The sequence below is a fragment of the Oncorhynchus nerka genome, linkage group LG4 (genome assembly GCF_034236695.1).
Source record: "Oncorhynchus nerka isolate Pitt River linkage group LG4, Oner_Uvic_2.0, whole genome shotgun sequence".
Classification (NCBI taxonomy): domain Eukaryota; kingdom Metazoa; phylum Chordata; class Actinopteri; order Salmoniformes; family Salmonidae; genus Oncorhynchus; species Oncorhynchus nerka.
The window spans coordinates 40,441,656-40,469,611 of NC_088399.1; the positions used below are offsets into that span (position 1 = coordinate 40,441,656).

General features: G+C 45.4%; 1 protein-coding gene across 1 annotated transcript; it reads right to left on the reverse strand.

Annotated features, from left to right (window-relative positions):
- Positions 1-116: 116 nt before the first annotated feature.
- LOC115124372 (oxysterol-binding protein 2-like) lies at positions 117-27,738 on the reverse strand. Its single transcript, XM_029653792.2, has 14 exons — positions 26,990-27,738; positions 25,156-25,361; positions 12,232-12,482; positions 11,818-11,986; positions 10,441-10,564; positions 10,091-10,160; positions 9,789-9,923; positions 8,497-8,742; positions 6,116-6,236; positions 4,581-4,684; positions 4,096-4,191; positions 3,782-3,966; positions 3,365-3,585; positions 117-3,205 (listed from the first exon to the last, which is right to left on the reverse strand). The coding sequence occupies exons 1-14, from the start codon at positions 27,148-27,150 to the stop codon at positions 3,063-3,065; spliced, it is 2,232 nt and encodes a 743-aa protein (XP_029509652.1). The 5' UTR covers positions 27,151-27,738; the 3' UTR covers positions 117-3,062.
- Between the last annotated feature and the right edge of the window lie 218 nt (positions 27,739-27,956).

Below are 27,956 nucleotides of genomic sequence, written 5' to 3' on the forward strand. Positions count from 1 at the left end.
GATTTTTTCACCTTGTCGTCTCGGGGAATAGAACTAGTGGCCCAACACTCTAACCTTCAGAGAGGTCAGTTGAGGGTTAAACATTGATCAAGATAAGCCAATAAAGTGCACATAGGTCGATTTATTTGGGTTTATTGAGTGTTACACCTTGAATACATGTGTGTGCTAGAGACAAGGTGACATCAAACAAGTAGCCTAAAGTGGAGTGTGCAGCCCTCAGTGTCCTTTCACTACCCCATCATGAGACCCCAGAGCTTCTGCTGCAGGCCCACATCAGACAGATAGTCCCCGTGGAAATCTCCTCTTGGCTTTGGGTCTTCAGGGGACATCATCCTTCCTGAAGGCTTATCTCATTTATTTCTCATCATTGTCTTGATTTGAGAACTGACACCAAAGCCGATTACAACATTATAGACCATCTCTAATGACATTGCGAGTGTTTGAAAGACAAAAAAAAGAAAATGTATTTCCGAAGGTCTAGGGCACAAAAGGTGAATTCACATGATGTTCTTCTGTGAATGAAGTCTAGAAACAACTAATTGATACTAATTAATGCCTAATTAATACTAGATAACAGTGTATGAGCACACTAAACCATGCATGAGCTACACGTGGTGCCACAACACTCGTTTGAGTTCATTGATGGTGCATGTTTAAATGCCTGCAGTCAAACACAAAGATGTGTAATACTTGAATTACCCACCTCAATTGCACTGTGAAACTCGCCATTACACATGTTATAGTATAATTCATATGATTTCTTAATATTTAAAAAAATATAAGACTTTGAAACATTTCATCGCACAGGGAGGAATCATGAAACAATTTAAAATTTTGTCTGTACACAATTAGGCGCTCAAACGAGTGCCTAGTGAAAGTCTACATACCCCTTGTAAAGTCTTCACATTTTGCTGCCTTAAAATACAGTACATCTAAAAATGGATTAAATTGGGGTTTTGTTCTTACTGATGTACACAGCCCACTCCACATTTCCAAAGTGAAAGAAAAATGATAGAATTTTCCAAAATTACAAAAAAAAAAAAACTAGAACAAAAGATGTCCTGATTGTGTGTGTCTTTAGACCCCAGAATTAATACTTGGTGGAAGCACCTTTGGCAGCCATTACAGCTGTGAAACATTTAGAAAAATATTATACCAATTTTGCACAACTAGGGCAACATATCCATGCTTTGTCAAAATTGCTTAAGCTCAGTAAATTTGGTTGGGAGTCGTTGGATGGACAGCGATATTCAAACCTAGTCTTAGATTGTTAAGCACTCCTCAGTCCCTGCCAGTTACCAGCATACCCATAACATGATGCTGCCACCACAACACTTGAAAATAGAAAAGGATCAACAATATTGCATTCACATCCACATTACTGACCTGTATGACAAAGTGAAAACAATAAAGCCTGTTTTAAAAAATCCACTCCAAATCATCCATTCTGTTTGCAACAAGGCTGTTAAGTAATACTGCAAGACAACACAGCAGACATGGACTTTTTTGCCTAAATTAAAAACTACAGGCTTGGGTCAAATCCATTACAACACTGAGTGAAACCCTCAGTTTTTTCAAGTGGTGGTGGCAGCATCATGTTATGGGTATGCTTGTCAAAAACACCAGAATGTATTTCTAAGAGGTGTGGACTGACTTAAATTTGCTTGAAAATCAGAGGTTTGAATATTGCTGTCCATCAATGACTCCCACCCAAATTTATTGAGCTTGAGCAATTTTGACAAAAACAATGGATAAATGTTGCCCAAAGGTGCTTCCGCCAAGTATAAACTCTGGGCTGTGAAGACATACGCAATCAAGACATCTTTGTTTTTTATTTAGTATTCATTTGGATATTTTTCTAGAATTCTCTTGAACTTAAAATGTGGATAAGGTTGTGTAGATCGGTAGGAAATAAATCAAATGTATTCCCTTTTGAGATTACATTTTAAGGCAGCAAAATTAATTCACAAAATGTGAAGACTGTGCAAGAGGTGTGTAGACTTTCACTAGCGACTGTATGACCAACATTTGAGAAATCAAGACATTTGAGCAAAATCGATATAATCGTGGGTAGCTTGTTACAACCTCAAAATTCCCCTAACTATTTTAGGTCTGTACTAATCTCTTGTGGACAGACACACGTAACATAACCGGTATAGATTTTAGTTCTGGATCTCAGAGATTATGTCTGTACAGATATTAAATCAAAAGTACCCATAGTGATACCAGCGTCCTCTACACCTGTGTTTTCATGCACTGCAGAAAAGCAGTTTGTTACAAACCTGGGGAGTGCCTAGTTGTTGCATGGAAGGAAACATAATGTTACATATAGATATGTAAAGTATATTGGAGATACTTGAAGTAGAAAATAATGTCTGTTCTGGTTACTCTATTTCTATGTGCAGCTTTTTGTTTCATAACCTTTCAGTTAGACAAACCTGGGGGAACTTTATCTCCTGACATTCCTATTGGCCAGTGCAACATAAATGCAGGCCCTTATATCTCCAGCAGGAGGAACACTCTGTTCCTAACCAGCTCAGAGGAACAGGACATCTTATCCTAGCACCAAAACACAAACGTTCACTTTCCTTCTGGCCTCTGCCTATTATTGTATAATATTATATACTTACGGTAGTTATTACCTTATTACCAGATCAATGGGGCACCAGGCACCACCATACACACCAGCTCAAATAAATATGGTTTTCCATGCATTAGCTATTTTCTAACTCTTTCCCTCACACTCAAAATATTCTGTCATAAATAGTTATTTGTCTCATTCACTCACGCTGTTGCACACACACTCACTCAGTGTTTGATTAGAGAACTACATCGGGGAGCGGGACAGATTATGTTTATATCTCAGTTCTTGAAGTATGGGAAGTTTACATTATTCTCAATGGAGGGCTTTGTCTTTCTGGAACACACACAAATACACATACACAGACAAAGAGCTGTCCACATCTCCATGTGTCTTCAGAGTGTGGATCCTCCCTCTGCTTGTCAATCAGTCCCTCAGCTCGGCCCTCCAGTGATGATGTCACAGTCCCAGGGGCGGAGTCTTAGAAGATATCAGGGCATTGGCTCCAGTCCTGTCTGTCTTTGGACTCCCAGTATCCACCCCTGTACACGTAAGTGCTCTCCCCCGTTGAATCATCTGTCCTCCTCTCGAACCACAGTGGCTGGAAACCCTCAAAGTCTTGCCCTAAGGAGTCAGAGACACAAACATACACAGATGTTCCTCAATATGGGTAACATTTTGCTGACATACACTGTATCACAATTGTCAAACTTCCTCTTCCTAGTTTCTATACTGTAATCTCTCTTGAGATGTCTTATCTAGTCCTTTCACACCCCTCCTCACCTTCTTCCATGGCCTGTGTGGCCTGTGCCTCCCTCTTCCTTCTCTCCAGCCTCTGTCGTTCCTCCAGACGCTGTTTGTGGGCGTTGGCCTCGTCCCATAGCCCCGACTCCATCAGCCGTTGGTCGGGCCTCAGGCGGCTGTCAGTGGGGGCCACGCCCTCCTCAGGCTCGTTCAGGGTCAAGGCCAGGGAGGAAAAGAAGTGCATGTTCTCAGCATTCTCCCTGGTGGGTGGAGAAGGCACTGAGGTGAGACGGATAGGATGGACAGAGAGGGAGAGGGCGAGTAGCAACGGGTAGAGAGGTGGAAGTAAGATAATGTGCCAGGATGCAAGAGGAATCAAATAACTTGTATAAATAGGTTAGCTTGCATTATGTGCTATAAGGCTGACTTCATAATATGCAGGCAGGCTGATCTTACGGAAGTGGGTATTTCTTCCACAGCAGTTTGGGCTGGAGGGTCTGGTAGACAGTCTTTTGTTTTCCCTCTGACCCTCCACATCCCCGGCTGCTTTCTACTATCTTGGCACTCTCCATCTTCTCGTCCCAGGTCCCAGACAGGATGTGGTGGGCCGTGCCCTCGCTGTCTGCTACCACACCTGTCACCTGGAGACACAACACCAGAAGAGGGAGAAGACATTGAAGATGGTAAGGACTGCTAGTTTGTTTCTACATTAGCTTTTTTAATTGGTCCGCATGCAGCACAGAGACCCAGAGGGCAAACCATGGATTCACCTTGCGTGGGAGGTCTCTGGAGAAGTAACTGTAAGGGACAAACTTGAGGTGGCAGGTGTCCTTGGTCCTGTGGTTGACTATTTCAATGTCCCCAGACTACAGAGAGAAAAATACAGGCTATTTATCCCAAGCCTCAGGCTGATGATTCTCCTAGCTTTAGCATTATTTACATACTGTCTACAACATGTCAAATGTCCACAACATGCAATATTTCTAGTTTATCAATGTTAGCAGTCTATCGTAATCATTTACTATGGATGTCAATAATCACAGTACGGGACACTGTTAAGAGTGAGAATAGCAAAGCCGTACATAAAGGGATGGAGACAAATGGGAGAAAACAGATACAATGAGTATTGCCGACATAATGAGAGACAGTAGAGGAAGGCAGAAACCACGGGGCAGATTCTGCAAAACACCGCACACATCTACAAACAGATCAAACACACATATACAAATACACATTAAATATGAGAGACACACACCTGGTCAATCCACAGTTTTCCTACGATGATGTTGTGCACCGTGGAGGTGACTTTGCCCCACACATAGTGATTCCCACTGGAGTGGAACTGCAGGTGGATACAGCCTAGAGAGAAAGAGATAATTAAAATAATCAGCCAGTGGAGGCTCATTTGAGGAGGAAGGAATGGACCATCCTCCTCTGGAAATTTCTTCTTAAAAAAATAATAATTGTGAAACATAAACAAAGTTATCTGTTTTAGATAAAACTATACTAAATATATTCAAATGTCACCAAATAATTGACTAAAAAACACTGAAGGTGTACAGTAGCCTCAACAGCACTCTCTGGGGTAGCACCATGGTGTAGCTGGAAGACAGCTAGTTTCCGTCCTCCTCTGGGTACATGGACTTCAATATAAAACCTAGGAGGCACATGGTTCACACCCCCTTCCATAGACTTAGACAGTAATTATGACAACTTCCGGAGGACGTCCTGTAACCTATCAGAGCTTTTGCAGCATGAACTGACATGTTGTTCACCCAATCAAAGGATCAGAGAATGAAACTAGTACAAAAATCATAAGCTACAGCTAGCACTGCAGTGCGTAAAATGTGGTGAGTAATTGACTCAAAGAGAGAGAAATACAATAGTTGAACAAATTCATTTCAGAGAGAGAGAGAGAGAGAGAGAGAGAGAGAGAGAGAGCTATATTTTGCCTACTCAGCTATGTTGACTATGACATTCGCTAATATGGTATGTAGCGATGTAGACTGTGTAGCAGTTAGCGGTTATGATATGAAGGATTGGCTTGGAGAGGTTTTTTTTCTCCTGGTTACAGACACAGCTGTTGTGTTGGGCAATGAGTGAAGTGAAGGAAAAAGGTGAGCGGAGGAGAGAGCGTAGAATCGAGAAGGAATTATACAACGAGCAAAGTGATCATGCTGTTCTGTATGTAGCTGCTATGAAAGTGAACTGTGTTTGCGGGTGATCAGGGGTGTATTCATTCCGTCGATTCTGTTGAAAAACGTTCCTTAAATGGAAACAAATGGAACGGGGATAAACATACCTGAATTTGTCCAATAGAAACACTCGTTAGCAACTGTTTGGATTAATGATTACACCCTAGGTCAACTAGATGCAGGCAAGCGTGTGCAAGGCGGTATTGAATGTGTCACTGTTTGTCATCTTGATTACTCACATTTTTCTCTCGACCTGTGAACCTACATTGTAAACTTTCATTCGTAGGCTAGGTTGTAACAACCTCATAATGGGTCTAGGGAATATTTGAGTATCATGTACAGTAGTAGCCTAAACCTATCGATGTTACATTGAGCTGGGTGAATGGAATATGAATGGCAATCATCCAATATGCTGTAATAGAAATAAGTCCATGCTCATTAAAAATACATTTGTCCTCCCTAATCTTAAACGGCACTGACCATCACTTGCAAAATGTGAATATTTTGAAATAGCTGTGTGACATGCTTTTGTATGTGTAACCAGCAATTATTGCATATCGGAGGAACATTCATGTACTGGGTATGCATGGCTCACCTAATGGCATGACAGAAATGTATTTCCCTCTGAACTTGCTGTCGATAGTAATCTCCTGCCACAGGGTCCAGCCTCGCTGTGACATCACATGGTGGGCGGCGGCTGGGGGGTGGTGACTGACCTGAGAGAGCAGGAGGAGGATGACATCGTCGGTACGTAGGGGTGTGAACATTGAAATAAAATTGGGATCCTTAACATTAAGAAAAATCTCTGAAAAACTGAAAAACAATGTTTTTTTTTTTTTTCTCCCAGCAAATCACAAAACATCATTTTCCGTGTTATAGCCCAACTAGACGATAAGCTATAAAGGCCTGGGGAAAGTTGTGTAATTTAAATAAAACCAGAGAGGAAGAGGTGAACTTCAGGCTACTTTGGTGAATTTGCGAGGCTTCCAAGACATATGCCCCTTCTTCTCTCTCCCTCGCTCTGGCTCACCTGCTCTTTCTCTTCACTAATGATGCGAGTGTGTGTTCAGTCTTCAGTCTTGCGTGTAGAATATCCTATTCATTGATGCATGCTTTACTGAAGCTGCGAGCCAAGAAATTGCGGAGTTACAGCATTCCATTACGAGATACTGGTTTTGATTACCGAAAGATATGCCTAGTGAATGGTCCTGACTCAGTCTGCCTGGTGGCTGACCTGCCTATACTGTGCGACTCCCTTCTCTCTATGAAAGATGCGAGGGTTTGTGTTCTCGAAAGTCTGGCAAATAATCTGTCTTCTCCGTTCCAAAAACACTGAATCTTAGCAGTCGATTCCTAGTGCAATCGAATCTTGACACTCAGAAATGAGAGTCGATGTGCACAGAGTCGAAGAATCAATTATTTTGGCGTCGACTCTCCACCAATACGTCATCGTCGTTAAGAGTTGGAAAAATGATAGAGAAAGGCAAGCGACAGCAGCGAAGTCCTGTATGGCAATACTTTGAGAAGTTAAATGAGATGGAGATGAAAACTTTGCGAGGTGGAATTGACGTACAGTAATGGTAGTACAGGTGTTACAGCATTTAATACGTTATTGATAAAAAATGTCATGTCATTACATTAAGATAAAGGGGGATCACAGCTATATTCAATAACAGTCACGAGTTGATTTAAAACCTGTTTAACCCTTTATCATGGTGGGTGATTTGATGGATTTTAACAAAATTGGATGACATAAAACATGACTTTTCTGTCCTTGCATTTATGGCAGTGTAAGTTGTCATACATGAATATCATACATGAATCATTAATCAGTTAAATTAGACATTGAACTTGAACCCTGTAAGAATCCTGGATCTAGCTGTCGGACAGTTTTGAAAGTAGTGAAAACAGTTTTCTTGGGCACACAAATCCGAAATAATGTATGCAATTGCAAAATCGAAGTCACCTTTCCTTGATACTTGATACTTAAAACCTAAATCGATACTGTCATTAACGTGGTTCTTCAATAATTATGCATAGTACTTGTTGGATGTGCATTTGATGTCCAGCTGATTAGTTACAGCGTGAAGATTCCTTCCTGATCCAGGGTGAATCTTCCAAATGACAGTCAAGTGACAAAAAGCTGTTGTGACAGCACAAGTGCTGGAAAAAAGGTGTTCGCGAAGAATGTCCAGAATATTTTGGTGTCTCATTCCTTACGCTGGTGAAGACAGTTGTGGCTGGATCCACGCTGGATCTAATATCCCCAGCGAATTGATGTTGGTCATCTGTTATTTTCTGCTTGATTTACAGCAGGGTTAGATTTATCAGGGAAAGCATCAAGGTAATGAGTTTGTGTTTTCATGTTTTTGTCTACTGTGCGCAATTGTTAGGATTGACTCTAATCCTATTCATTATTCTGGATATATTGACAACAAAATAAATATCCTAGTGGGCTTATTCACAATATGATCTGGTAAGGTAATAACAAAATTCAAGTACTAAAACAGACATTTCCTCAATTTGGTGCTTAAAGTTCTTGTAATTATTGTTGCCAATTTATACGTTCTCCTGCTCCTTTATAATTATTCATGATTTCATTTTTATCTGTTTTTGTGAGCGATGTGGCCACTTTCATTTGTTTCCCGCAACTTCAATATTGTCGTCCTCATATTAAGTGCTTGAAAAAGTTCCATGAAGTCCTTGAATTTGACTTACCAATGTCTGTATGAACTCTGCTTAAAGGATGTATAGACCTTGTTGTATAGGTGAAGTTATCGGCCAGTTTGGATATATTTTCACTTTTAGTACATGTGGAACTGCATGAAAATCCTTTTTATTTTCATTTCGAACCAATTAGAAATTGTTATCCCAATGTCACCCATTGGCCCCATTATTTATAGAAAGATCCCTCTGTGCACCTCAGACATATGTTTCAGAGAGAGAGAGAGAGAGTCTGTGTGCGTTGTGTCTGACCTGCTCGCAGATGGAGCGGTAGCCAAAGTCGTCCAGGCGGTCCAGCTCGTAGGTCTCCCCCAGCAGGGGGTTGAAGGGCTTGGCAGTGCGGTGGATGGTGGTGGAGTAGGAGGACACAGAGAAGGCTGCCACCAGACACATCTGCTCCAGGGACGATTCGCAGCGAGCCGCCCGGTCCAGCAGGTCACTGTACTCCAGATCCTCAGTCAGACGCTGCAGCATCGACAGGGGCTCGTTGAAGTTCACCTGAGGTTACACACACAGGAACGCACGCACGCACACACACACACACACACACACACACACACACACACACACACACATTGGAGTTAGACCCAATCGAGTTGCTGAACTGTTCCACCATCTATAGTCGTCAAATTCAAATCTGGACTTGGAAGCAGGTTCCACTGCTTTGTTTCATTATTCTCCTCTAATCAGGGTCTGATTTAGACCTGGGACACCAGGTGGGTGCAATTAATTATCAGGTAGAAAAGAAAACCAGCAGATTTGAATACCTGTGCTCTATTGCCACTATGGTTATTATTTTAACCTGCTGGTCAACTATGAACCAGTCTTTAAATCTCCAACCGGTACAGCCAGAAGAGGACTAGCCACCCCATGGAGCCTGGTTCCTGCCTTCTACAGTTTTTCCTAACCACTGTGCTTCTGCATCTGCATTACTTGCTCTTTAGGGTTTTAGGCTGGGTATCTGTAAAGCTCTTTAGGGTTTTAGGCTGGGTATCTGTAAAGCTCTTTAGGGTTTTAGGCTGGGTATCTGTAAAGCACTTAGTGACAACTGCTGATGTAAAAAAGGCTTTCTAAAATAAATGTGATTGAATGCTAGAGCTTGCATTTCAAATAAAATCAAATCAAATTTATTTATATAGCCCTTCGTACATCAGCTGATATCTCAAAGTGCTGTACAGAAACCCAGCCTAAAACCCCAAACAGCAAACAATGCAGGTGTAAAAGCACGGTGGCTAGGAAAAACTCCCTAGAAAGGCCAAAACCTAGGAAGAAACCTAGAGAGGAACCAGGCTATGTGGGGTGGCCAGTCCTCTTCTGGCTGTGCCGGGTAGAGATTATAACAGAACATGACCAAGATGTTCAAATGTTCATAAATGACCAGCATGGTCGAATAATAATAAGGCAGAACAGTTGAAACTGGAGCAGCAGCACAGTCAGGTGGACTGGGGACAGCAAGGAGTCATCATGTCATGTCATTTAATGCGCACACACTACATAGTGCAAATACTAGTACAGACCGCAGAATCACTTCTCGTTTCTCTTACAGGCATGGGAATCTTGGACAGCTCCTTGCCGATGCAGTTCTTCATGATGCTCCACAAGTTGAGGGAGTAGTTGGGTTTGTCTGGGATGCGGCTGCGTCTAACTCTGCGCCGCTGCATGTTGTCGGAGCCAGGGTCCTGAGAACAAATACATGTCAAACAGTCAGGTAGGCTGAGGTATTATAGGATAGATCTCACCATTAAATATTGTATCATACACTCCCTAAGGTAAGATACAGTTGTCCATGGTTTACTACGGCTGGGTATGTAAAGGTGTGGTAAAGAACAGAAGCCTGCAGACTCACCTTCTCGTCGTGGCTCCATTCATTATTGGGTAATCGTCCGCTCATGATACTCTGGTTACTGGCTGAGCGTCTGAAACACAAACACACTATGACTGCTGTATACACAAAACACAGTATGATGAATTCATTAGACATCAAGAAGTATAATGAATTATACTAGCATCGTCATATTACATAGCTATATGAATGAACTCTACTTGGCCCCATGATCAGTAGAAATGAGGTCAGCGACCTTGACTGAGAAAAGAAAAGCCATATACTCTCACAGTTCCGATGCAAAATACATGAAACTAATGTTTCAACGGCAAACCTTCCTTCAACAGGGTTTCATCCCAGCGACCCTGACTGACCTGTGCTGGGTGTGGTCAGTGGCAGTCACTGTGATGAAAGCAGGGGAGTCCTCCATGGCATCAAAAAATTCTGTGTCCTCATTCTCATCACTGGCATCCCCCTCCCGCCTCCTCTCACCCCCGTCTGCCAGGGACACAAGATCATTCAATTAAAATCAAATCAAATTATATTGGTCACATACAATTGAAGTCGGGAGTTAACATACACCTTAGCCAAATACATTTAAACTCAGTTTTCACAATTCCTGACATTTAATCTCAGTAAATATTCCCTGTTTTAGGTCAGTTAGGATCACCACTTTATTTTAAGAATGTGAAATGTCAGAATAATAGTAGAGAGAATGATTTATTTCAGCTTTTATTTCTTTCATCACATTCCCAGTGGGTCAGAAGTTTACATACACTTAATTAGTATTTGGTAGCATTGCGTTTAAATAGTTTAACCTGGGTCAAACTTTTCGTGTAGCCTTATACAAGCTTCCCAAAATAAGTTGGGTGAATTTTGGCCCATTCCTCCTGACAGAGCTGGTGTAACTGATTCAGGTTTGTAGACCTCCTTGCTCACACAGACAGCGTGTGGGTGGACCATTTCAGTTTGTCCGTGATGTGTACGCCGAGGAACTTAAAACGTTCCACCTTCTCTACTACTTTCCCGTTGATGTGGATGGGGGGATGCTCCCTCGGCTGTTTCCTGAAGTCCACAATCATCTCCTTTGTTTTGTTTTGTTGACGTTGAGTGAGAGGTTATTTTCCTGACACCACACTCCGAGGGCCGTCACCTCCTCCCTGTAGGCCGTCTCGTCATTGTTGGTAATCAAGCCTACCACTGTAGTGTCATCTGCAAACTTGATGATTGAGTTGGAGGCGTGCATGGCCACACAGTCATGGGTGAACAGGGAGTACAGGAGAGGGCTGAGAACACACCCTCGTGGGGCCCCAGTGTTGAGGATCAGCAGGGTGGAGATGTTGTTTCCTACCCTCACCACCTGGGGTCGACCTGTCAGTGATTCTGCGGTCTGTACTAGTATTTGCACTATGTAGTGTGTGCGCAGAAAGTCCAGTTGCACAGGGCGGGGTCGTGTTTTGTTTGTGTAGATCTGATTTTCTAACCTGAGTGTGTGTATGATATAAATGAAATTCTGAAAGACAAACCAAAGACATACTCAAACTGATACAGTGCCAACTTTGCGTGCAGTGCCAGGGATGACCAGAGGAGGGCCAGCTTCTTGTGAGATTCCAATCCATACCAAGCAATAAACTGCACCAAACTACCTTCATAGTAAGAGCTTAAACCATTGACAGTGTTTTCCAATCAGTTGCACTATCAAATATGAGAGGAGAGAACAAACTGCTTGTGTGTGTGTGTGTGTCTCTGACCTGGGTGTGTGCTGGGAGCCTCTCTCCAGGCCCTCTCCAGGCTGTTGTGTTGCTTGGCTAGCTGTTCAATAGTCTCCTCCAGGTGGTGGCGCTGTTCTCTCTCATACTGCAGGGCTCTCTGCCACTTTCGGCTGTGTGTCTCTGCTACGTCCAGGAAGTCCCGACAGGCCTGCAGCCACAGAGGTGACAATACATCCATAACACATCTACATCTACAGAGCTTAGCTACACCACACAGTCAATATGTAATAAACACTTCTATTGATCATGGCATTGAGAGTTTTTAATTGTTGTATTGATTAAAGCATTAGATTGACTACTAGCATTGGTCATACAGAAAGATCGATTGAAGTAGCCAGTAGGCGTTGTACTGAAATGTTAGCAAAGTGTTAGCAGCAGTGAGTCGGTCCTCACATTGATCATAGCATTGGAGGTGATGCGGAAGAGCGTGGCACGCTCGTTGACGGTCTTGAGTTTGTCGGTGCCGTCGGTGGCCGTGCGTAGGTCCTCGAGCTCGCTGAGGGATCGCTGCAGGGCGGTGCCGTGTTTGCCGATTAGCTCGTTGCAGGTGCTCAGATCGTCCAGCTTACTGGCCAGGGTCTTTAGAGCCCCCTGGGTCAGGGCCCGGTCTGGCTGGGGCACGGGGGCCTCATCTCCAGAGTCATCTGCAGACCAGCCACAGTGGAAGGCAGAGTCAGAGGGTGCAGCACTGAGTTACCATGCATTCAGGCATTTGCTTACGAAGCCAGATTCTTAGAATAGCACTTATAGCTTGATTCAGTCTGTAAGTGGAAGACATTATGATTGATTTTGAGGGTGGAAAGTGTTTTTTTTTTTCATGCCGTAGGACGGTCACACTCATTTAAGTTTCCATTATGTACCAAGAAGGTGAGGCATAGATACTGTGGACACTTATAATTGTGACGCACGTAGATATAAAACAACTTCACACTGACAAATAGACATGGAGACAAAGGAAAGGGAGGGATCGATGGAGATCTATTACGTGAAGTCATGTATGGGAATAGATGGAGAGAGTGTGAGGGATGGAAAGATATATTAACTCTACACACTGTCGTTGCCCCCCCCACCGGAAAGCTGTGAATGACATTTCCACCGTTGCCGTGGAAACATAGGCCCATGCTGTTGCAGGGCTGGGTTATTTTTAGCAGCAGGAGGGAGAAAAAAAAGATGACGCACTTCACTTCCCTCCGCTCCTCCCCGTGTTGGTATGAACGGGGCCATCAGTCACAGGCAGCTGAGAGGAAATAAATAGGCCCGTAGCAGCAGAGACAGACATAATCCTGGGGAGGGATCATTATATGGACCTTAAGGCACCCAGAGACAGGGAGAAAGGACTTCTCCGTGAGAGAAAGAGCAGCAGTGTTACAGTCATCTAAGAGCTGCTGGAGTCTGGTGTCTGACGACCCGCCACGGTCACCTAGGTCCCCCCGACCTTACCATCTGCATCCGACAACAACAACAGCGTCACCTGGAGTCTACATCATTGACACCTCAAAACTCTTACATATTAATGACACTACAAGCGATATCTGCAAATAATGTTCTAAAACCATGACACTTTAAATAGAGAGATATAAATAGTAGGCTTCTCATTTCCATAGGGATATTTCTACAACTGGATCAAACTGTTGTGACTCCAATGGTTGTGAGTAAATTTGAGCATAAACAATGTAAGTCTCTCAAATGCCTACAGTAGATCCTACTGGGCTAAATCCATCAGCTCCTGCATTTGCCTGCTTCACATGACACATGTATTCATATATAAGCTACAATCTCCCATTCAGGCAGGTAGATTTTCTGAATCTAGGTCAGTGTCAGGCAGAGCAGCCATGGAGCTCCAGTGCACAGTGAAGAACTCCCATGGTGTCCAGATCACCAAAAAACTAACATGGTCCAAGTACACCAAGACAGCCGTGAAGAGGGCACGACACAACCTATTCCCCCTCAGGAGACTGAAAAGATTTGGCATGTGTCCTCAGAAGCTAACAGTGGGTTAATAGGCAGTTAACCCGCTGTTCCTAGGCCGTCATTGAAAATAAGAATTTGTTCTTAACTGACTTGCCTAGTTAAATAAAGGTAAAATAAAATAAAAATCCTCAAAAGGTTCTACAGCTGCACCATCGAGAGCATCCTGACGGGTTGCATCACTGCCTGGTATGGCAACTTCTTGGCCTCTGACCGCAATGCACTACATAGGGTAGTGCGTATGGCCCAGTATATCACTGTGGCCAAACTTCCTGCCATCCAGGACCTCTATACCAGGCGGTGTCAGAGGAAGGCCCTAAACATTGTCAAAGACTCCAGCCACCCTAGTCATAGACTGTTCTCTCTACTACCGCACAGCAAGCGGTACCGGAGTGCCAAGTCTAGGTCCAAGAGGCTTCTAAACAGCTTCTACCCCCAAGCAATAAGACTCCTGAACATCTAATCAAATGGCTACCCAGACTGTTTACATTGCCCCCATATTTTACACTGCTGCTACTCTCTGTTATTATCTATGCACAGTCACTTTAATAATTCCCTCAATTATCTCGACTGACTGGTGCCCCCACACATTGACTCTGACAATGTCAGTGACACACACACAACCACACACACACACACACGTACCTCCGACAGCTACTCGGCATGGTACTGCTATGACACCAGGTAGTTTACAACTGCATCTACATAGTCACCAAAACATGTCTGTATGAATAGGCACACCCCTGCTAAGACTGATATAGTAGTCTAAATGGACTGTGAGTAATATCTGCGATACAGTAGGACAGGAGGAGGGCTGCATGGTATGTTTGTGTGTGTGTGATCGTTAAGTACCCATCATCACTGTCATGTGTACCATCATCACTGTCATCTGTCATGTGTGGGTCAGAGGAAAACACGTCAGCAGATAATTGTTCGAGATGGCCCTTGTTGGCCCTGATTCTGAGACATCTCTCTATGATCCACCCCTGCAGCTGATGGAGAGGGAACCCACAATAGGGACGGCGACAGAAAAGATGCCAGGAAGAGGAGAGACAGCTACTGTTACTAGAATACAATAAGACCCTGACAGATGATGGAGATCGCAGCAGAGCTACCATCCAGTTAAAACAACTGGCGTGCCAATCTATTGTCACCTATGATGTCATTACTGAAGACCTCTGTAGTTATAATAATCAATCACCCAAAAGCCGATCACACGCAGACACACACATAGCCCATACAATCTCTCGCTCGCACGTACGCTCGTACACACACACACAAATGACTTCAGTAAACCCAAATCTGGTGAACTTCTGATGGGACAAAACAATATTAGAACAATATCAGTCACTGTTAGGATGTACAACTCCTTAATATGGCGGCAGCTCTTTACTGGTGCCCAACCTCATTGACTAGGGAATTAAGAGCAGAAACCATAAGACTGATACTGAATTAAAATCCACAGCTTTGGTAGAGTAATGTAGTTAGTTACCTTTCAGTCGGTCAACTCGGTATAACACAGCTTTGGAAGTGTAATGTAGCTAGTTCTCTTTCAGTCGGTCAACTCGGTATAACACAGCTTTGGAAGTGTAATGTAGTGTGGACGGACCACTAGAGGGCAGGCTGGGCTCATGGATAGTTGCCCAACAGAGCCTGGGAGACAAGGTAACCAGAGTCAATTAAGCACAGCTGACGGTACTAATGAGATACTCTCCTTCCCCTATAAAAGAGAGAATGGAACCAGAAGAGAGAGGGGGAAACTATCTCTGGAAGATGGCCACCGAGAGAGAGAAGCTGTGCTGAAAGAACCACTAAGACGGTGACAAAACCGTGATTTATGTTTGTTGTAGTTTAAAGATTATCCTATTGTGTTCTTGTTTCATCTGGAGAAGAAGATGTGTGTTTTTCCTTGGAAGATTTTTCATTGATTATGTTTGAATGTTTTTGTTGACAAAATACTCTCAATAGAGAACCGTGTTCAATCAGAAAAACCTTTTTCCTGACTCGTTTATTCCACCTTCCCGCTTTAGAGTGACACCCAATTACTTGGTACGCTCACATTGGTGGAGGATGCGGGCATTAGGTGGACGAGTGACACAAGGATAAGTGAGTAAATCAAGATTCTTCCAGTAGACCCGGAGGAACCATTCAAGAACGATGGATAACGCCCTACTACAACAATTGTTCACAGCACAGCAGACAACCATAGAACTCCTGCAACAACAGCTGAGCCGACTAGAAGAACCTAGAGTTAAGCCAAGAGCGGCTGCTCACGCCATCTTACCTCGTCTCTCCAAGGAGGATGATATTGAGGCCTTCCTCATGACCTTCGAAAGGACGGCCACCTTGGAAGAGTGGCCGCCCACAGAATGGGCGAGCGCATTAGCCCCTCTTTTGACCGGGGTGGCTCAGGAAGCCTATTTTGACCTGGATTCCCGCGAAGCTGCGGACTATGGGCGACTAAAAACCGAGATCCTGTCCCGGTACCAGCTGACTGCCAGAGATAGGGCTGTAAAGTTCCATCAATGGACCTATACAGCTGATCAACCCGTCCGTGCCCAGATCTTCGCCTTAATACGACTGACGAAACAGTGGCTAGAACCTGGAAAGGGAGTAGGACATGTGATAGAGACTCTCGTAGTGGACAAGATATTGAGAGAATTACCCAGTGACTTAAAAGGGTTGTGGGGCAAGCCAACCCGTTGTCAGCCGACGACATAGCCCAGGCGGTGGAAACATATCGGTCTACAGGGGAGTTGTTAAAAAGTGACAAGGAGGAACGGAAGGAGTCTTGCAATCCCGTACCACGACTCACCCCGGCGCGCTCGCCACCGAAACGTCCAAGCCCCTCCCGGAGGTGGGAGAAGTCAGCCACCACACAGCAGGGTCGGTGTTATAAATGTCAGTCTCCCAACCATTATGCTCCACAATGTCCTAGCAAGGATGAGCCCATGGTCACGGAGTCATCACTGCCTACCCCCACACATCCCGTTTTGAGGGGGCAGGATCAACACTGTTGGTTAGCAGAGATAGCCCCAGCCTCAGAGATTCCGGTGCAAGTCGAAGGACAAGATGTGGTAGCTATTCTCGACTCGGGAAGTATGGTTACGTTAGTAGAGGAGCGGATGGTGACCTCCGCAACACTGCTACCAGACAAAGTAGCCGTATCCTGTATCCATGGAGACACCCACTATTACCCCACTGTGAATCTGCCTATTCTCACTCCAAAAGGAAGGTGTACAGTCAGGGCCTGGAAAGTGCCGCAGCTGAAGGTGCCATTATTGATCGGGAGAGACTGTCCCTTATATAAGGAGCTTCGGCAGATGACGGTATGCACGGGAAGAAGGGGGACAGGAAAGAAGAGAAAATCCAAGCCCGAGGTAGTAGTCCTACAAGGAGACGTAGCCGCGTCCTCGTCCTCTGCAGCAGAGGAAGAAATAGCGACCCAACGTTTACGACAGATATTCCAAGAAACCACCGATGAAGACACATGTGAAGGGCTATACACAACGCAGGAAGGAAGGAGCAACCAGGCGCTAAGGGATATATTTGAAGCTCCATCCGAGGAGGGAACCTGGAAGGGATTCTCCTCGGTCACCCCTGATGGGGATGTGGAACAACCTCCACATCCTCTACCGAGGTCGACCTGCCCCATGAATTAAAGGGACAGTTCGGCACCTCGCAGCATAGAGACCCAGACCTAAGGGAGGCCATGAGGAAGGTGAAGGTGATCGACGGGAGGAACGTCGACGGATCAGGTGAGCCCCCTCTTCCTTACTATGCAATCAGGCGGGGTCTCTTATACTGGGTCGTACGACGAAGGGGGGAAAACCAGGAATTACTAATGGTGCCTAGGCCATACAGAGATACAGTTCTACAGTTAGCCCATTCCCACGTCCTAGGAGGACACCTGGCACGAGACAAGACTATTGACAGAATCATGCAGAGATTCTATTGGCCCCGGGTCACCCGGGATGTGGCCAGGTATTGTAGGACGTGTGATCAATGTCAACGTACAGCCCCACGGCCACACCTACGTAACCCTTTGATTCCTCTCCCCATCATAGAGACTCCTTTGAACGCATAGCTATGGACCTCGTAGGACCCCTCCCAAAATCCGCCAGAGGACACGAGTACATCCTAGTGGTTATAGATTACGCTACCAAGTTCCCGGAGGCCATACCCCTGCGTAACATGTCGTCAATTGCCAAGGAGTTATTCCTGATGTTCTCTCGTGTGGGCCTCCCCAAGACTATCTTGACTGATCAAGGAACCCCGTTCATGTCCCGGTTGATGAAGGACTTGTGTCGGTTATATCAGGTTCAACAGATACGTACAAGCATATTCCACCCTCAAACAGACGGGTTGTGTGAACGCTTGAACAAAACGATAAAAAGCATGTTGAGAAGGGTGGTGTCCCGAGACGGGAAAAACTGGGACATGCTTCTCCCACACTTAATGTTTGCCCTGCGAGAAGTACCCCAGGCATCCACTGGATTCTCTCCGTTTGAATTGCTCTATGGCAGACCCTGTCGAGGAATCCTCGACTTAGCCAAGGAGACCTGGGAGACCCAACCATGCCCCTTTCGATCCACAATAGAACACGTTACCCTGATGAGAGACCGCCTGTCAGCAGTGTGGCCCATAGTCAAGGAGCATATGGAGAAGGCCCAAAGGACCCAAGGCCGGGCCTATGATAAGTCTGCGACCCCCGTGAGTTCACCGTGGGAGAGAAAGTGATGGTGCTTGTGCCCACGGCCGAACATCGCTTGCTGGCGCAGTGGAGGGGGCCCTACGAGGTAATGAAAAGGGTCTCACCGGTCAATTACCTCATCAAGCAACCTGACAGGAGGAAGAAGGTCCAAATCTATCACATAAACCTGCTGAAGACATACCATGGACGAGAGGAGGAGGTGGCTTTGATGGCCCTGGAGAGCAAAGGAAAAGAGGAGGCTCTACCACAGGTGCGCCGTGGCCAAACTCTCCTACCGGAGCAGTCAAGACAGCTAGACAAGCTGATTATGAACTTCGGTCGAATATTCTCTCCATTCCCAGGACAAACAGATGTCCTGTTCCACCATATCCACACTGAACCCGGCAAGAAGGTGCATATCCGCCCTTACAGGATTCCCGAGGCTCGCAGAGTCATCGCTAAGAAAGAGGTGAGGGAGATGTTGAGGATGGGCGTGATCGAGCCCTCGACGAGTGAGTGGTCCAGTCCCATAGTCCTGGTCCCCAAATCCGATGGTAGTATGAGACTCTGCAACGACTTTAGGGGCGTGAATGCCATCTCTACATTCGATGCGTATCCCATGCCCCGCGTGGATGAACTCTTGGAGCGCTTAGGAAAGGCCAAGTTCATCACTACCCTGGATTTGACGAAGGGATATTGGCAAGTGCCGGTGGCTCCGGAGGATCGCCCAAAGACTGCCTTCGCCACTCCAGAGGGGCTTTTCCAGTATGTGAGGATGCCCTTCGGACTGCACGGTGCCGCTGCAACCTTCCAACGCCTCATGGATGCCATTCTACGGCCCCATCAAGAGTATGCAGCGGCGTACATAGACGATGTGGTCATCCACAGCGAGGACTGGGATAGTCACCTCCTGCGATTACGGGCGGTGCTCGTGAGTTTGGAAGCCACAGGGTTGACAGCCAATCCAAATAAATGCTGCCTGGGTTTGTCCGAAGCGGAATACCTGGGGTACACCGTGGGGAATGGGAAAATACGCCCACAGGCAGAGAAGACCAGGGCAATTCGTGACTGGCCTCGACCCCGGACCAAGCGAGACGTTCGGGCCTTCTTAGGGATAACAGGATATTATCGCCGTTTTATCCCGGGATATGCAACCATTGCCAACCCCTCACAAACCTCATCAGGAAAAACCTGCCAAACCAGGTAGAGTGGAAAGACGAGACGGAAGAGGCCTTTCAATTGTTAAAAGATGGCCTGTGTTCTGATCCCGTTCTACAGGCTCCGGACTTCTCACAAGAGTTCATTGTGCAGGTCGACGCCTCGGATACAGGGCTCGGGGCCGTACTAGCTCAGGGTAAAGGTGAAGCAGAGAAGCCGATTCTCTTCATTAGTAGGAAACTCAGCGATCGGGAACAGAGGTATGCGACCGTAGAGAAAGAGGCCTTAGCCATCAAGTGGGCCCTCGATTATCTCCGGTACTACCTACTGGGTCGGAGGTTTGCATTAGTTACTGACCATGCGCCCCTCACGTGGATGGCTGGTAAGAGAAACAATAACAACAGAATAGCCAGATGGTTTTTGTCTTTACAACCATTCTCTTTCCATGTCATCCACAGGGCCGGATCGAGGAACGGGAATGCAGACGCGCTGTCCCGACGCGACCAAGACGGTGCGTCTGGCGCCCGACCCTCCGGTTCGGTCCTGGGGGGGAAGGTATGTGGACGGACCACTAGAGGGCAGGCTGGGCTCATGGATAGTTGCCCAACAGAGCCTGGGAGACAAGGTAACCAGAGTCAATTAAGCACAGCTGACGGTACTAATGAGATACTCTCCTTCCCCTATAAAAGAGAGAATGGAACCAGAAGAGAGAGGGGGAAACTATCTCTGGAAGATGGCCACCGAGAGAGAGAAGCTGTGCTGAAAGAACCACTAAGACGGTGACAAAACCGTGATTTATGTTTGTTGTAGTTTAAAGATTATCCTATTGTGTTCTTGTTTCATCTGGAGAAGAAGATGTGTGTTTTTCCTTGGAAGATTTTTCATTGATTATGTTTGAATGTTTTTGTTGACAAAATACTCTCAATAGAGAACCGTGTTCAATCAGAAAACCCTTTTTCCTGACTCGTTTATTCCACCTTCCCGCTTTAGAGTGACACCCAATTACTTGGTACGCTCACAGTAGCTAGTTCTCTTTCAGTCGGTCAATTCGGTATAACACAGCTTTGGAGGTGTAATGTAGCTAGTTCTCTTTCAGTCGGGTCAACTCGGTATAACACAGCTTTGGAAGTGTAATGTAGCTAGTTCTCTTTCAGTCGTCGGTCAACTCGGTATAACACAGCTTTGGAAGTGTAATGTAGCTAGTTCTTTTTCAGTAGGTCAACTTCGTATAACACAGCTTTGGTAGTGTAATGTAGCTAGTTCTCTTTCAGTCGGTCAACTCGGTACAACACAGCTATGGGGAGTTTGCACACTGGCGCCCTCTACTGAAGAACATTAGAATCATGCCTGACAAGGCCAATGAACACCGTACCTCACCGGAAGCCCCGGCTTCCACAGGTGATAAACCCACTTCAGGGTCTACAAATTCAGAATGCTCACAAACAACCGGTTGTTCTTGTCAGCGGTTGGTTCATCTCCATCGTCCTGTAGGACGAGTACTGTCATGTGGCCATGTATCCCCCTCACAGGAAAGTTCCTGAGGTTCTATTTCGAGGCTGTAGCCTACGAGTTCTGTTCCTCCCTTTTGGGATTTCCCTCTCGCCTCACACTTTCACTAAAGTCTGCGGCTCAGCATATTGGACTACCTGATCAAATGGCTGGTGGTAGCGGAGTCAAGGGAGCATGTGGTGTTACATGCATCATTGCTGGTTTCTCATGTTCAGTCTCAGGGTTTCATAGTGAATCAAGAGAAGAGCTGTTTGACTCCATCTCAGCGCATTCCGTCTCTGGGTATCGAGTTAGACTCAGTCGAGAATCATGCCCTCGGTTTCCGGCTTTGCTTGGTCCAATTTTGGCTAGGTCACCTAGTGCATTTTCACCAGTGCCTGCATCTATTAAGGATGATGGCATCTATGATAGCAGTGGTTCGCTATGGGCTGTTGCGACCCTTCCAGCAGTAGGTGATAGACACTCTCTTGGACGTATTGCGCCATCTAAACCGCTCACCCCGTCATGCCTACAGGCTCGGTGGAGGGACCCAAGGCTGTTGTCACTGGGGACCCCCATGGTTTGAGTTATATCCCTCAAGGTGATCATGACAGACGCATCCCCTCGAGGGTGGGGTGCGCTGTGCGAGGGAAGCTTAATTTGGGGGTTGTGGACAGGGTCACAGAGCGTTCTGCACATCAGTTACCTGGAGCTTTGTCCCATTGTTGGCCGGCCAGTAGGTGCTGGTGAGGACCGACAGCGGGACAGGTCAACAGATGGGGAGGGGTGCGTTTTCGTCCCCTCTTATCCTTAGCTCGCTCCCTACTGCTGTGGAACAGTGCACACTTTCCCTCGCTCCCGGCGACGCATCAACGCGGGTGCGAATCTGAAATCTAAGTTGGGTGGAGGGGGGTTCAGTTCTCGGGGGTCTCCCAGATATGGGAAATGTTTGGCAGGGTCGATATAGACCTTTGCGTATTGTTGGCTGTTTTTCTCAATAAGGGACCTGAGTGTTCTGCTGGGAACAAATGCTCTCGCGCACCAGTGGCCTTGGACCCTCCTTTGCACGTTTCCCCAAGTTGACCTGATTCAGCCCACGCTGGAGAAGGTGAGTCTGGAGGGCTTGTCGTTGATCCTTGTGGCTACACATTGGCCCAAATGACCGTGGTTCGCGGAGATCATTTGCCTTTTAGAAGGGGACCGGTGGCAACTCCCATTGCGCAGGGACCTGTTGTTCCAGGCACATTGGCAGGTCTGGCACCAGCAGCCAGAGATTTGGAGTCTGGGGGCTTGGTCCCTTAAAAAGGTCCAATCTGATGGCAAAGGGATTACCTTTGAAAGTTAGCACATACAGTCCGCAAGGGCACCCTCCACAAGAGGGTTGTATGGGTATACGTGTTTGAGTTTTGGTAACAAAATAAAGGAATTGTTTCTTTTCAGAGCTCTCTAGTGGACATTTTTATGTTTCTACAGGGCATTTTCGAGCAGGGCAGTTTATTCTCCACCCTGAAGGTATATATGGCAGCTATTTCAGCATATCATGTGAGAATCGATGGTGCCACTCTAGGGGCTCATCCCCTGGCGATGCAGTTTTAAAAAAAGGTGTGAGCTGTCTGAGGCCGGTTTGTAAACCTATTGTGCCCACATGGGATTTGGCTTTGGTTTGGGATGTGCTGGGTGAGCCCACTTTCAACCGATGGAGTCTGTATTTGAAGATCCACTCCTACAAGACCCTCCTGCTCATGGCTTTGTCCTCGACAAAACGCTTTGGAGATCTCCAAGCATTATCCATTCACCCCTCCTGTATGAAGTTCGCCCTTGGCAACTTGAAGGTGAAGTTGTGTCCTAATGCGTCCTTCGCCCCTAAAGTCATGACTATGTCCTACAGGTCTCTAGCTTTTGAGCTTTTCGCTTCCTCAGTATGCTTCTGAGCAGTGGAGGTTACATGCCCTGTGTCTGGTACAAGCGCTACACATGTACATTTACTGGTCTGGGGTGTTCCGTGACTAACTTTTTGTCTGTTTTGCTAAACTGACTCATGGTAGAGTACTTTCTAAGCAGAATCTCTCCCACTGGATTGTGGAGGCCATTTCTCTGGCATATGATGTATCCACTGGCATATCAGTGTCCACTGTACTGTAAGCACTTTGAGCCATGGGCAAATGTAAAACCATCTAAATGGGCTCAGACCCTTCAAATCCTGTTGACTTAAATAATAAATGGTGAAATGGTTAAATAAATAAAATAAATAAAGGTTGAATAAAGAAACAAAGGACTTTAAAGTTTGAACCCATGTTCATAAACACACAAGCATACAGAGACAAACAAACCGTCCAGAGGGTAAGACTACTGGGGACAGAGGCAGAGGCCCACCCCTCTCCTATGAATGCAGAGCCTGAGAAAATCTGTCCTAAACCCTATCTGTAGAAAAACATACTTTACATTTAATAGACATATTACCACCATCTGTCATATTTAGGTCAGTTCAAATCAATTAGGAGGAAAAAGAAAGAGCTTCGACTCAGCAATTCCGCCAAGAAAAGCGAACATATAAAAGATGCCAAGTAACAAAGTAGCAGGTAAATCACACTTGTCCCATTGTGCAGCTGAAAAATTGAATAAGAGGCCCAATGAGGTTGATTGGTGTTCAGCTCATCAATCTTGTGAAACACTACTGGGAAATCTGTCATAGTTCATAAACACACACGAGTAAAGTCCCATCCAGAAATAAGCCTACCCCACTTACTGTCAAAGTGAATTAGCATGAGGACAAAAGAAAAACACCTTACATTACAACACAGGGCATTCATTCACACACACACACACACACACACACACACACACACACACACCCCATTATAGCTTACTTGACATTTCTGTCCTCAATATAATTATAGCAGGTAATCAATACTTACAGAGGAAAATTCATTACAGAGGCTGCATTCAATCTCTTTCTCTTCTCCTTACAGTGCAGACGGAAAGAAAATTCTCTCAATGAAAATATGAAGCAACCCTCCCTCTTACTCCCCTGCCTCTCTCTCCTTCACCTTCTCTTGCTTCCTCCTCTCTTTCCCTCTCACTCTCCATAGCAGAGTGGGAGGAGTTCAAATGCTGGAGGATCACTTCATTCAGCTCTGGCTGTCGTCATATTCAGAAAAAAGGGAGGGGGAGGGAGAGAGAGGGGTAGAGAGGAAAATAGAGAGCAAGTATGTGAGGGAAGATGGAAATGAGATGTGAAAGAGTGAGTAAGAGAGAGATAGAGAGACTGGGCCGCCATTACAAACTGTACCCTTGCACCATCCTTGGCAGTCACCCTCATTTCCACATGCCCACGAAGTGCAAATCAGAGACCTGGACTGAGACCAGCAATTGGTGGAGACATAGCTCAGAATTAGACTGTTCAATCAAGCCAATTTATTTTAAAGGACCCTAGAGTAGTGTGCCCACTTAGCAATGCAATGTGCAGAAAGGCCACATGATAGCACTGGAAGATTTTAAGAGAACAGACAACAAACCGCCAAAGTAAAATTATATTTAAATGTTGCGTTATACGTATATAGAGAAAACATGGTTACTTGTTCCATTTGTTTAGCACGTGCACCACCTTGTGGTTGATTCATGAATAACACTGGTAACCTTGACATTGAAACTACACTAAGATTTGTTTACCTCGGGTCCTTAACCTTTTAATTTTCAGAAAAGTAGTGGATGCTCTAAAGGTTAGTCAACGTCGCAAAATACATTCTCACCTTGAATGAGAAGAAAGCCCAAAGGTCAAATATTCCAGTGAGTTTCATATTGGTTTGATATAACCTTTTCATAATTTATAGTCCAATTCCTTTCAACAGGGTCACAAATCACTGTGTTCTGTACAGTAGTACGGCCACAATTCCTACAGTTTTGTCCTACTTACGTTATTTCTAAATATATACGAAGCTAAGAATTCTTTATCCACTCTCCCATTTAAAACCTCCCAATCCACCCAAATATGATTTTACTCTTGCTCGCACCTGATTGGTGCATCATGTGAGTGGTGTTGGCCTTAGCCTGTTGGAGAGCCGAGACCCAGCGCTGACTCTCCCCATCGGAAGTGGCCTTCAGGTGGTAGTTCCGCCCTCCGCTGGTCAGCACCAGGTGGCAGGTGTCACCCACCTCAATGTGTGCCGTCGCCAGGGTGATGGTGCCACGGCAAGTATGGGCCATCTCTGCCTGAGTCCTAATGCACAGAGACACATTCACACACAGACACACGTACACACACAGAGACAGGGGAGAAGAGGCTGCTGACTAAATCTAGTTCTACAAAGACAGAAATGATACATAACAGGGCATGCATACTCTTGCACACATACAAATCCACACACATGCAATTGTTTAATATTTCATAGCAGTATCTCACTTGAGCATAGCTGATGTGAGTGCTTGGAAGTGTGTTCGTATGTGCGTGTCGGTGCAATGTGCATGCGTTGGTCAGGGCATAAACTCTTTATACAGTGGTAGTACTCGAGAGTACAGTTACATAAACACACATGCCACAGAGGAGAGGGGAAAGAGAGGGAAAGTAGAGTTGAATCTACAAAGGAGCAGTGCATAAAACCCATTAGGCTCTATAAAAACACAGTGAACAAAACAGCTCCTCCATTAGGCTCTATAAAAACACAGTGAACACGACAGCTCCTACATTAGGCTCTAAGTCTAATGTGTTCAAACGGTATGCGCCCCACAGCCTTGGGGAGGCTACAGCTGCTGGAGTATGTCTGTGGTACTGAATGACTGAATGGATGTTTTTGCATTCACCACCAGTCCTTGCCTCTATGCTTTTCAGTTTCTCTATCTGTGTCCATCTCTCTTTGTTGTGAATGACGTAACAGCAGAGCTGTGCATTCCCACCCAAGACTGTAGGGCAGCCTGTAGGGCAGCCTACACACACACACACACACACACACACACACACACACACACACACACACACACACACACATGCCTCTGACTAATGCCTCACAATTAAAGTGCATAACACTGACTGACATCACTCACTATTCACTGGTTTTAGGGAAATGTGCCTAACAACTGGCCATTACTGAATCAGTGGACCACACATTTTTAAAGCATCATGATGCATCAGGTAGATCATGTCCTACATTATCATCATCATAATGAAATGTTAGGACCTATATAGATCCTCTACTTGTTAACGTACATAGAGCATACTACACTACATACAATGACAGTCGTTCCTGGAATAGAACATATCTAGGCCTAAATAAATCAAGTATATGTTCCAAAATATGATCTAAAATAGTATTCACAGGTTCATCTATAACAATTCTCTACATGACATTGGCAAAAAATATCAATGACTACATCATATAGGCGAAAATATATATTCACTCATTTGGAGTCTGATACGATTCTAGCAAACTAGATATTTTGGGGGGTTATGCTAATTGTGTCCAGCTAGCTCATTCTGCATTTATGCCATGTCATTGACTGTGACTAGAGAATTGCCTTCCTGTGGGAATGGGATGGATGAAGCTCATGGCATGCAGTTCTTAATTGCCACATAACGTTAGCTAAACATATTAAGATACTTGTTTTGATGAGTAATATTGGTCTAACTAGCTAGCTAGCTATGTTAGTTAAAAAGCCACGGCATTTATGTAAATTATGAACGTCAACCACATTCTATAGACTGTCAACTACACGTGTAATCTAAGATAACAGTCACTGTGGGATTGGTTTGATACAGCACTTGATTTTGCCAGGATTCATGCAGAGCTAGCTAGCCTGACTTGACATCTACAGTAGATAGCTAGCGCGTAGCTAGCTGCTAGCAAATATTACCTGTAATATGACAGAAGGCCGTTGCTAAGGACGAACCACCGGCGTTGGTAGCCCTTCAAGTAGTTTGTCCATTTATACAGCCAGCCTTTGTAGGTATCAGACCCCGCAGGTTGCCCCCCTGAAGAAGTAGGGGAAGGCAAACTCTTCACCGGTTCACTCATTTGCCCCACTGTCAGCGGTAGATGGAGTCAGAGCAAAGGAATCAACACAGCTGTAGGTAGCTCTGTGTGGAGGGACGATACAGCTAGCTAGCTTGCCTATGATTCATAGTACGAAAGACCAACACCGCACCTGTTTTACCCATCATGTAACGTTAACGCCGATGAGGTAACCCACTGTAATAGCTATTACTCGTTCAGCTAGATGGGGGGGTTGCCACGGGGATGGAGAGCGTGTTTAACCTTCTCCCTCTAACCTAGTTGAGCCTTCATCACGGGTCCTGATGAGAGGAAGGGGAGCGTGTGACGCAAATAGTGGATGGGGAGTCGACTCAAAAAATAATCGATTCCCCGACTCCTTGACCGTCGATTCCCGTTGTCGACTTTCATTTATGGGTGTCAAACTTCGATTGCGATAGGACTCCTCAACTCCTAACATTCATTATTTTTGCAACGAATGAAACTATTTACCGTAGTCTACTTCGAGAACACAAACTCTAGCATCTTTCACAGCAAAGAAAAAGCGAGCTAGTGATGGAAAGAGCGAAAAGGGAGAGGCACAGCCAGGAATGTCAGCTGAACTATTCTACGCAGAAGAGCACAAGAGCGAAGACCAAACACACACTCGTTTTTTTTATAGCGAAGATGAAGTGGAGCAGGCGAAGGAGAGAGAGGATCGGGGCAGGACGGGAGACAGCCAGAACCCGAGGGAGAGAGAGGATCGGGGCAGGGAGACAGCCAGAACTGTGCGCATAGTCTATATCTTGGTAATCTGTATCTAGCAATACTTCGTAATTTTACAAAAAGTA